The 12093-nt window shown below is 38.0% G+C and overlaps 1 protein-coding gene and 1 long non-coding RNA gene across 4 annotated transcripts in view; one reads left to right on the top strand and one right to left on the bottom strand.

Annotated features, from left to right (window-relative positions):
- The window catches only part of LOC113928793, a 57970-nt gene that overhangs the window by 26397 nt on the left and 19480 nt on the right, over positions 1–12093 (bottom strand). The window lies entirely within an intron of this gene.
- The window catches only part of FNIP1 (folliculin interacting protein 1), a 154305-nt gene that overhangs the window by 128066 nt on the left and 14146 nt on the right, over positions 1–12093 (top strand). For all 3 annotated transcript variants that reach the window (XM_027604862.1, XM_027604865.1, XM_027604863.1), the window contains 2 exons: positions 2663–4088; positions 4906–5074. In XM_027604862.1, coding sequence (XP_027460663.1) covers positions 2663–4088; positions 4906–5074 — 1595 coding nt within the window. The remainder of the gene's footprint in view (positions 1–2662; positions 4089–4905; positions 5075–12093) is intronic.

Raw genomic sequence — 12093 nt, 5'->3', positions numbered from 1 at the left:
CATAAGGTTACGACAAATTAGAGAATACCTGTAAAGTGCTTAAGAACAGTGTCTGGTAAATGTGACTGCTGTTACTCCTTCTCTTACTATTAGGTCGTGGGGGAGGAGTCCAATGAGAACATTTTGATGACTTGATAGAAACTTCTCTTAGGTTGTGCTGATGAGTGAGCTTGCCAGGCAGGTTGTCATGTAGCTTATTCATGTAACTTCCCTCCCTTTCTCTTTCTTCCCTCCCTCCATCCCTCCTTTACTTTCTTCTACTTAATTGAGGAATAATTGACACATAGCAAACACATATATATACAATTTTGTAAGTATCGATATTTATGTCAAAATATAAACACCTCTGAAACCATCACCAAAATCAAGATGGCAAACATACTCATCACTTCGAAAAGTTTCCTCATGCCCTTTTGTAATCCCTCCTTCCTGTTTCTCCCCACTCTCCCTGTTCACCTTCCACCTCTCACCCCATACCCAGGCAGCTACTGGTCTGCTTTCTATCACTATAGATTAGTTTGAATTTTCTAGATATAAATGGAATCATACAGTACATGCTTTTTTTTGTTGTTCTGACTTTTTTCATTCAACATAATTATTTTGAGATTTGCCTATGTTGTTTAAGTACTAGTCAATGCCTTTATTATGCTGGGTAGTATACCGTTGTTTGTGTATTAACTTAGTTTTTTTCAAATCAAGTAATTCAGTAGCATTTTATTTTTTTGGACATTTCAAATTTATTTTCAATTCTGTAATCATATATTGAGTGCATAATATATATAAGACCCTATGCAAAGAGCATTGGAGCATATAAAGATGAAATGCAGTTCTTAGCCTCAAGAAGTGGACAGTTTAGGGTGCTTGGGTGGCTCAGTTAGTTAAGCGACTGTCTTCGGCTCAGATCATAATCCTGGAGTCCCAGGATCAAGTCCTGTGTCGGGCTCCCTGCTCGGGGGGAGTGTGCTTCTCCCTCTGACCTTCCCCGCTTCTCGTGCTCTCTCTCTCTCTTCTCATTCTGTCTCTCAAATAAATGAAATCTTTAAAAAAAATGGACAATTTAGGGGCTCCTGGGTGGCTCAGTAGGTTAAGTGTCTGCCTTTGGCTCAGGTCATGATCTCGGGGTCCTGGGATAGAGCCCCTCTTTGGGCTCCCTGCTCAGTGGGGAGTCTGCTTCTCCCTCTCCTTCTGCCCTGCCCCCTGTGCATGCATGCTTGTGCGCTCTCTGTCTCTCAAATAAATACAATCTTAAAATAAGTGGACAGTTTATTACTGAAGGTAATAAATATGAGGACAATAATGATAATTCAAAGAGGAACTATAAAAGAAATGAAAAGTTCAGTGAAATTTCAGTTAAGGAAGCTTACTTTTGCCCAAGGGAGGATGCTTGGGTGGGAAGCTTTGGACTGGCAGAGAAACAGAGGAAAGGGCAAGCACATAGCATGAGGAAAGGGGTCTAGGTGTTAAGAGTGCTGAGTTGATTCAGTGTTCCGGTTTAAGTAGTTTTCTTTAAGTGGGACTTAGTGCGAATAATGATGAAAAAGTGTAACTATAAGAAGATAAATCTGGAAAAGTAAAGTGGAACCGGTCAGGAAAGACTCACTTGCCATGTCAAAGCAGTTCGGTTTATTTGGTAATTCATGAGAACCTTAGGAGTAGTTTTGGACAGTGGCATGTGATGGCATTAGAGCCAGTGTATTAATTAGAGGAGAAAAATTGTCATAGTGCTGTCTATAGCATATATTTATCTGAGACCTATTTGTTCCCTTAAAAAGTGTGGGAGTTAGGCTTTAAAGTGTGTATACAGATAACTTGCTAAAATTGAATTATATTTAAATTAATGACTTTGTATTCTCTATTTTTAAGTGTGCTTTGGCACCTTTTTCTGCATCTAATTTGAGTATAGCATAAATACAGAAATTACATTGATAACTCTTAGGTTCCCATTGCCCTTTTCTTATGTTGGCGTCTAGTGTGGATACAAAAGTGAAAATGAACCACATGGCTGAATGTGTTGCCCCTTCTTTTCCTCTTAGGATAGGTCTCACTCTTCTTGTCCTTTCTGGTCTTTTCTGAGTACCCAATCCCCTAAGAAATAGAAGGGCTTTTAAAAACATGGGAACTAGGTTGGGGTCCTAGGTAGGGCAATAACAGTTAAGGTTCACAGATGTGATTTAATCAAGAAAGGTTAAGTGTGTGATGTGACTACTCCAGTTCTGCTCCACATTCTACCACTACTCCCTTTTCTCCTTGCCCCCCAGTAGATACTGTGCTTTCTCTCCTCTGCATTAGATGCAGCTATAGAATCCTTTCGCATGTAGTTCTTTAGGTAGTACTTCTCTGCCCCAGTGAAGTGCTCTGCATGAGGCCTGGCACAGAGAATACTCTTGGTCGGTGTGACTTTCACAATTAACTCTTTGGTTGAGGTTTCAGAACCATAGGAGCTCCTTAAAGAGGAAACTAGAAGACCCCTCTATTCACCTTTCTCTTTGGTAAATACCATTTATCTCATCCTATCCTCCTGAATAGTCACTCACCTATTAAAGAACTAGAGTAAAAGCTGAACTAACCTTCATACAATAAGAGTAGATATCTGATCATTGGAAATAGCCTGCTTGGCTGTGTGAGGAGAGGATGTGTTCATTAACTGATTCTTCCATTGCAGGGGACTTGTATGGCGCTATTGGTTCTCCTGTACGGTTAGCGAGGACTGTGGTGGTTGGCAAACGACAAGACATGGTCCAGAGGCTGCTTTATTTTCTTACTTATTTTATAAGATGCTCTGAACTTCAAGAAACCCATCTTTTAGAAAATGGAGAAGATGAAGCCATTGTTATGCCAGGCACAGTAATTACTACCACTTTAGAGAAAGGTGAAATAGAAGAATCTGAGTATGTGCTTATCACAGTGCATAGAAACAAAAGCAGTTTGCTCTTTAAAGACCCAGAAGAAACAAGGACTCCTAATTGTAGCTGTAAATATTGCAGTCGTCCACTCCTTGGGCAAAATATAGAGAATGTTTCACAACAAGAGAGAGAAGATATTCAAAACAGCTCTAAGGAGCTGCTAGGAATTTCAGATGAGTGTCAAATGATTTCTCCCTCTGACTGCCAAGAAGAAAATGCTGTTGATGTTAAACAGTTCAGAGATAAATTAAGAACTTGCCTTGACACCAAGTTAGAGACCGTTGTTTGCACAGGATCTGCTCCAGGAGACAAATGTGCCTTGTCAAAATCAGGCTTAGAGCCAGCAGAGGAAACATGGCATAATGAGGAATTGCTGGGTTCAGGTAATCACACAGGCAAAGTGTTGAGATCCACAGGAATGGTTGTGGAAAAAAAACCTCCAGATAAGCTTTTGACTGCTGCATTTTCTTGTGAAGCATCACAGACAAAGGTTACCTTCTTGATTGGAGATTCTATGTCCCCTGACTCAGATACTGAACTCAGGAGTCAGGCAGTGGTGGATCAGATTACCAGGCACCACACCAAACCACTGAAGGAAGAAGGAGGGGCTATTGATCAGCAGCATCAAGAAACTAAACAAACAACTAAGGACCAATGCGGCGAGTCTGATATACCAAACATGGTTTCTGGAGAAACCTGTGAACCTCCCTGTTGGAATCATTCAGACCCAGAAAGCATGAGCTTATTTGATGAATATTTTAATGATGATTCAATTGAAACCAGGACTATTGATGATATTATTGCAGTTAAAACAAGTACAGACAGTAAAGAACATTGCTGTATGTTAGAATTTTCAAAAGGATTGTGTACAAAAAATAGCAAACAGAACAGTGAATTTTGTAAATGTGTAGAAACAGTTCACCAGGATTCATGTAAAACCTGCTTTCCTCAGCAGGACCAAAGAGATGCACTCTCCATTCTTGTCCCCCATGGGGATAAAGAGAGTTCAGAGAAAAAAATTGCTGTAGGAACTGAATGGGACATTCCACGAAATGAAAGTTCAGATAGTGCCCTTGGGGACAGTGAAAGTGAAGATACAGGTCATGATATGACTAGACAAGTAAGCAGTTACTATGGTGGAGAGCAAGAAGATTGGGCAGAAGAAGATGAGATACCTTTTCCTGGGTAAGTAGGAAGTTTTTAACCTATAATAGACCCTATATAAATATGTACCATTCTTCTGTTTAGATGGTCTCTGAAGGTTGGTGGTAACTAATATAAAAGAAGAGATCATTGTCCTGGACAGATTCTCTTCTATTGCTGTGTGGTTTTAAGGAAAGATTAAAGGCTGAGCCCCATAGGTACCCCAGAAACGTTCTGTGAAGGTATTAAAGAAAAGCATATATGTATGTAGGAGATTCTTTCTGCTTAGGAGTTTTCAAGTCATTTAGGAGTGAATTATGCCCCCATATATATGGACCTGTGCTGAGCCCAGCAACTAGAGAGAGGTAGTCACAGAGAAAGTAGGAAATGGCTGTTAGGAATAAATTTGGTGAAGACTAAAAGAAAAACAGGAAATGTATACTGTGGGTCAGGTATACAAGGAGAAGATTCATATTTGAGAAATGTTATATTCCATGCTTTGGGTTTGTGATGTATTTAATATTTAGCTACTTTGTTTTGGATGATGGTTTTCATTTACTGATTGTATTAAGAATGTATTACATACACAAGGGACAGCATTCCAGATGTCTCTTATGAAAGATTTATACTCACGTCATTACATAGTTGTTCATCCACCTTCTTTTCAGGATAGGAAGGAGTATTTTGTGGTCTGATTTATCACTTAGGCCAATTTTTACTTAAGGATGATTTTACTCTGAGTATATTTTGTAGAAAATGATGGTACTAGAAATACAGACTAGTAGAGTCCAAAAATTTTTTTACTGATAAAATATGTATTACTAATTGGATATGCCTTCTTTTGGGACCTTTCTTCCAGGTCAAAATTAATCGAAGTGAGTGCTGTTCAGCCCAACATTGCCAACTTTGGGAGGTCCTTGTTGGGTGGCTACTGCTCATCTTATGTGCCTGACTTTGTCCTTCAAGGAATTGGGAATGATGATAGGCTCCGTCAGTGTCTGGTATCAGATTTGTCTCATGCTGTGCAGGTGAGTTACCTTCACTGCTCTTGAATTTATTTAGAATGAACTTTGTTAACTGGTAGAACCCCCAAGTTACCGTACATTTTTGGTCATACTTCAGTATGTAACACAATCGTTCTCTTAATCTGTCACTTTTGTAGCTGTCACCATGAAAGCAAGTAGAGAGTTTCAGGAATCTATACAAACATAAATCTTAAATACAGAAAGTATTGTTTGTATTCGTGGATGTTCATCATCAGGTCATTTATGATATCAAAAAAATTGCATATGCTTAAATGTGAATGCAGTTCTTTTCTCAATTTCATTTTCAGATTGTTCATTGCTTATATAGAAGTACAATTGATTTTTGTATATTGATCTTATATTCTTCTACCTTGCTGAACCTTTTTTTTTTTTAAGATTTATTTATTTTAGGGGCGCCTGGGTGGCTCAGTCATTAGGCGTCTGCCTTCGGCTCAGGCCGTGGGATCGAGCCTCGCGTTGGGCTCCCTGTTCTGCAGGAAGCCTGCTTCTCCCTCTCCCATTCCCCCTGCTTGTGTTCCCTCTCTTGCTGTGTCTCTCTCTGTCAAATAAATAAATAAAATCTGTAAAAAAAAAAAATTATTTATTTTAGAGAGAGAGAGGGAGAGCATGTGAGGGAGGGGCAAAGGGGGAGGGAGACGGAGTCTTAAGCAGACTCTGCATTGAGTGTGGAGCCTGACACAGGGCTCAATCTCATGACCTTGAGATCAGGACCTGAGCCGATACCAGGAGTCAGATGCGTAACCAGCTGTACCACCCAGGTGCCCCAACCTTGCTGAACTCTTTTATTAGTTCTTGTAGTTTTCTGTGTGGATTCCTTAGGTTTTTCTACGTACACGTTCATGTCATCGATGAATAGACAGTCTTGCATCTTCCTTCCCAGTCTGGCTGCCTTTTGTCTTTCTTACCTGATTTTATGGGCTAGAACCTTCAGTACAGTGTTGCATAGAGGTGCTAATAGTGGACATCCTTGTCTTCTTCCTCATACTAGGGGAAAACATCGACTCTTTCATTATTAAGTGTGATGTTAGCTGTGGGATTCTTAAAGATGCCCTTTATCAAATGGAGAAAGTTTCCTTCTAGTCCTAGTTTCTTTGTCCTCTCCACCTTTAAGTCATGAATGGATACGGCATTTTGTCTAATACTTTTTCTGTGCCTATTGATACGATCATTTGGTTTTTCCTCCTTAACTGTTAATGTGATTGGTGACATGAGAGGTGGTAGATTTTTAGATGTTAACCAACTCCGGTATTCCTAGGGAAAACATCCCACCTGGTCAAGGTATATAGTTCTTTTTATATACTACTAGATATGATTTGCTAGTATTTTATTACAAATTTTAGAATCTGTATTCATGAGGGATATTAGTCTATAGTTTTCTTGTGATACATTTGTGTAGCTTTAATATCAGAATAATACTTGCCTCATAGAATGAGATGGATGTGTTCCCTCCTCTGTTTTCTGGAAGAGTTTCTGAAAGATTGGTATTATTTTTTCTCCAAATGTTGGATACAATTCACCTGTGAAGTCATTTGAACTTCCTGGACTTTATAAAATGAGAATATTTTAAATTGCTGATTCAATTTCTTGTTGTAGATCTATTCCAAGTTTCCATTTCTTCCTGAGTCAATTTTGGTAATTTTTGTCTTTCTAGGAATTAGTTACATTTAAGTGATTTCATTTATTTGTTGGAATAAAATGGTTCATAGCATACATTTATAATCTTTTTCAAAAATTTTTTTCAAAGATTTTATTTATTTGAGAGAGAGCAAGTGAGAGAGAGAGAGAGGAAGAGAGAGCACAAGCGGCAGGGAGGGGCAGAGGGAGAAGGAGAAGCAGACTCCCCTTGAGCAGGGAGCCCGATGTGGGGCTCAATCTCAGGACTCAGGGATCACGACCTGAGCCAAAGGCAGACACTTAACTGCCTGAGCCACCTAGGTGCCCCCATTTATAATCTTTTTAATTTCTGTAAATTCACTGGTTATGCCCCCTCTTTTATTCCTGATTATTGTAATCTGTGGTTTTTCTTTTTTTCCCCCTCCTAAAAGTAGCATATTCCAAAGAAGATTTCATTCATGACTTGACTTCATTAATAGTTCTTTTTGGCCCATATGCATCAAAGATGAGTAGGCTGTGGCCCATGGGACAAATAGGCTTGCTTTTTTAAATTCAGTTTTATTGGAACACGATTACATCCATTTATTTATATACTTTGTGACTGTTTTCCTGCTTCAGGAGCAGAGTTGAGTCATTGAGACAGAGACCTTATAGCCTTTAGAGCCTAAAATATTTTCTCTCTTTGGCTCTTTATAAGTTGGCTGATTCCTATCCTAGCTGAAGGTGTGTTAATTTTATTAATCTTTTCAAGGAAACCAACTTTTGTTTTCACTGATTTTCTCTATTTTTTTGGTCTTTTTTTTCTCATTAATTTCTGTCCTCATCTTTATTATTTCTTCCCTTCTGCTTGCTGTGGCTGTAGTTTGCTCTTTTTTTTGTTAAGGTGGAAGATTAGGTTATTAATTTGAGGTATTTTTTCTTTTCACATATAGGCATTTAGCTCTAAATTGTCCTCTAAGCACCGCTTTAACCAAAGATCATAAATTTTAATCTTTTGTTTTCATTTTCTTTCACTTCAAAATATTTTCTAATTTCCCTTGCTATTTCTTTGACCCATGGTTTATGGAGAAGTATGTTTTTGATCTCCAAATATTTGTGGAATTCTTAGATTTCCTTTTCTTCATTTCTAAATTGGTTCCATTGTGGTCAGAGAACAAACTTTATATGATTTTAGTCCTTTTAAATGTATTGAGTCTTGTTTTCTGGCCCAGCATGTGGTGTATCTTGGAGAATGTTGCACATGTAGTTGAAAAAATAGTCACCTGTTGGGGCGCCTGGGTGGCTCAGTCATTAAACGTCTGCCTTCGGCTCAGGTCATGATCCCGGGGTCCTGGAATCGAGCCTGCATTGCGTTCCCTGCTCAGCGGGGAGCCTGCTTCTCCCTCTCCCTCTGCCTGCCACTGCCACTGTGCTCACTCTCTCTCTTTCTCTGTCAAATAAATACATAAAATCTTTAAAAAAAAAAAAGTTGCCTGTTTTTGGACAGAGGTTTCTGTGTTCTTGCTGATTTTTCCACGTTCTTGTTGATTTTTTGTGTAGTTGTTCCATCGTTTATTGAGCGTGGAGTATTGAAGTCACCAGCTTTTGTTGAGTTTTCTATTTCTTCAATTCCATGTGTCATTCTAATAATTTTTTTTTTTTTAACAAAACCTCCTTTCCCATTGCGAGAACAACATATTTAGGAATGGAGAAAGCCAACTGGAAATCATGGGTGAGAAAATATGGCTCGCTGAGCAAGTATTCCCTTTATTATTAGCTAGAAAGGTTTAAACCTCCTGTGTTTGTAGTAAATTATCTGAAGTTGTAAAGTTTGGTGTTTTATTGTATAGTAGGTAAATTCAGAAAAATCTAGATATAAAAACAAAGTTTAAAAGAAAACTTATCAAAACTCGTGTCTCGGGGTGCCTAGGTGGCTCAGTCGTTAAGCATCTGCGTTCAGCTTGGGTCATGATGGGATCGAGCCCCACATCTGGCTCCCTGCTGGGTGGGAAGCCTGCTTCTCCCTCTCCCACTCCCCCTGCTTGTGTTCCTTCTCTCTCTCTCTCTCTGTCAAATAAGTAAATAAAATCTTAAAAACAAAGAAACAAAAAAACTCGTGTTCTTTATATTTAAAAGCCATCTTGCTCAATGCTTTAACACCAATCAAATAATACTTACTGACATACTGTGTTCTGAACATGGTGCTGATCGTCCAAGGAATATATGGATGAAAAATAAATAACTTCTGAAGTTATTTACTCAGTAATGGAGGAAGTAAGGGATGTACGTATATGAATAAGTGTAGTACAACACATAAAAAAAAATGCCTGAGACAGATACTAATAAGTAATTTAATGCTTCACAGGAAAAAAATTATATCACTTAATGGTATTTGTTCTTCAGAATATAGCAACCTTTTCTATTTTTTTCAATTCTGTCCCCCCATTGCCTGATAGAGTACTCAGTATTTGTTGAAATACTTGGTTAGGAAATCTGATGTGGGTCCTTGTGATGCTCTTTGTGTCCTCTTGTCTTTCTTTATGTTTGATCTCAGTCACTCAGTGTCTTTTTTTCCCCTCCATCTATACCCATTAGCACACACTACATTCTTTGATGTTGCCTCTGGAAGCCTGGAACTGGAGGGGGTGACTGTCTCCTATTGAAGACAAAACATTTCTGTTTTAAAGGGTTTTTACCTTAGGAATAGGAGGAATAGTAATAATAATAAGCATTTAGTTTTTATTGTAGCCTTAATGTGTGTCAGGTACTTAAATGTAATACCTCACTTAATTTTATGGTACTTACTATTATCATTCCTATATTTCAGATATAGCACAGGGAGGTGTTTGCAGTTATATTAGATAGGGGATGGCAGAGCTAGAAATCAGTCCTGATCTGCCTGTTCTTCAGCAATGCTCTTAAGCATCTGTGCTTAATATATACAGAACACTGTCTCTAAAACAGATGAACAAAGGTAAATATAAATAAAGTAGCAAAATTGGCATTAACAAAGCTTGCAAGACTTTTATATTAGGAGTTCCACTTCTATTGCTCTGGGAATCATTCCACTATGGTGAAAGGTAAGAGCTGTCTTTTGCCCTTTGTTTTCATAACTGGGTTTCTAGTCTTTCCCACTTATATTTTCATTTAAGTATATAAGATATTTTACACTCAAAGCAGATCACAGAAAATTTTGAAGAAATGAAAACTAAAATACCAAACAATCTTAGCACTAACAGGTTGGATTTTTTTATCATTCGTTTTTCTCTCTTCATTGTAAAGTTTACAGTTAATGATTTTAATTATTGTTTGCTAATAATTTTTTTACCATCACATTTAACATGAGAACTATTTCTTATGTGTCTACATGGAAAATCCCATAGGAATCTTTTAATAGATAAATCGTGAGGATAGTACTTTTGAAAAAAATACAGTCTTACTCTTCTGAACTGTTTTGGTAGAGTGTCTTTTCTTTCACTCCTCAGTTTCTAAGAAAGTGGCATTTTTATTACCAAATTAAATATATATTTACTGGGTGCCTGGGTGGCTCAGTTGGTTAAGTGACTGCCTTCGGCTCAGGTCATGATCCTGGAGTCCCGGGATCGAGTCCTGCATCGGGCTCCCTGCTCAGTAGGGGGTCTGCTTCTCCCTTTGACCCTCTTACCTCTCGTGCTCTCTATCTCTCATTCTCTCTCAAATAAATAAAATCTTTAAAATATATATATATATTTACTATATAAAAAATTGAAATGTGTAGAAAGCTAAACACAAGTTTTCCAACTCTGCCATTCATTGGCAGCCATCCTTTTTTTAAATTAATTTATTCAATTAGCCAGCATATAGTACAACATTAGTTTTTGATGGCAGCCATTCTTAATATAAAAACTTCTTCTAGTCATTATGTAGTATGTGGCATCTGATGAAACCCAGACTTGCCAATTCCTATCTGTGTATCCTAAGACAAGATATTTAATTTTGTAGAACCTCAGTTTCCTTGGCTGTAATGAAAGTGATACTGTTTATATACCAGAGTTATACTATGTGGTGTTTTGTGTATATTAGGTACTGCCTGTCTTACACCTTCTTGTCATCATCATTCTATGTGTGTGTGTGCTTGTGTGTGTGTGTGTGTATATGCATTTTATATACATATATAACTAGGGCCTTTTATATATATATATATAAAATACCATTAAGTGATATAAATTCTTTTTTACAGATACACATTTTTTTAATATATAGTATATATGTATATAGGGTTTGGAAGGGCAAAGGGAGAGGGAGAGAGAATCTCCAACAGATTCCCCACTGAGGGAGGAGCCCAACACGGGGCTGGATCTCAAGACTCTGAGATCATGATCTGAGCTGAAATCAAGAGTCAGATGTTTGACTGACTGAGCCACTCGGGTACCACTCTTGTGATGGGAACTTTTAAGATCTATTCCCTTAGCAGCCTTCATATATACGTACAGTGTTGTTAAGTATGGTCTCCATGCTGTACATTACATATCCAGAACTTACTTGTCTTGTAACTGGAAGTTTGTACCTTTTGATTAACTTCATCCATTTCTTCCATCCTGCCCCCACCCCCCATCATCCACCAATCTCTTCTCTGTTTCTGTGAGTTTGGTTTTTTTTTTTTAGATTCTAGGTGTGCGAGATCATACAGTATTTGTCTTTCTCTGTCTGACTTAGTTCGTTTAGCATAATGCCCTCACGGTCCATTTGTATTGTTGCAAATGGCAGGATTTCCATCTTGAGTTCTCATGGCTGAATACTATTCCTCTGTGTGTGTGTGTGTGTGTGTGTGTGTGTGTGTGTGTGTGTTGCTTCTTCTTTATCCATTCATTTATTGATGGAAACTTAGGTGTGTCTGTCTTGGCTAATGTGAATAATGGTGCAATGAACACGGGAGTGCAGGTACTTCTTTGATAGCCTGTTTTCATGTCTTTGAATATATGTGTACCTAGAAGTGGTATTGCTGGAGGATATGGTAGTTCTGTTTTTAATTTTTTGAGGAAGCTCCATACTGTTTTCCATAGTGCCTGTACCAGTTTACATTCCCACCATCAGTGTACAAGGGTTCTCTTTTCTTCACACCCTGGCCAATACTTGATATGCTCGTCTTGATAACCAGCATTCTGATAGATGTGAGGTGATACCTCATTGTGGTTTAGATTTGCATTTCCCTGGTGATGAGTGATGTTGAGCATTTTTTATTTACCTGTTGGCCATTTGTATGTCTTCTTTGGAAAAATGCCTATTCAGTTTATCTGCACATTTTAAAAATCAGATTGTTAGGGTTTTGTTTTGTTTTTTCCTCCTTTGCTGTTGAGTTGTATGAATTCCTTATATATTTTGGATATTAACCTCTTATGGTTTGCAAATATTTTCTCCCATTCCATAGG

Source organism: Zalophus californianus, chromosome 5 (assembly GCF_009762305.2).
Source record: "Zalophus californianus isolate mZalCal1 chromosome 5, mZalCal1.pri.v2, whole genome shotgun sequence".
NCBI classification, from domain to species: domain Eukaryota; kingdom Metazoa; phylum Chordata; class Mammalia; order Carnivora; family Otariidae; genus Zalophus; species Zalophus californianus.
Note: the sequence above shows the minus strand (reverse complement) of the source record. Positions and strands in the feature narration are given on the sequence as shown.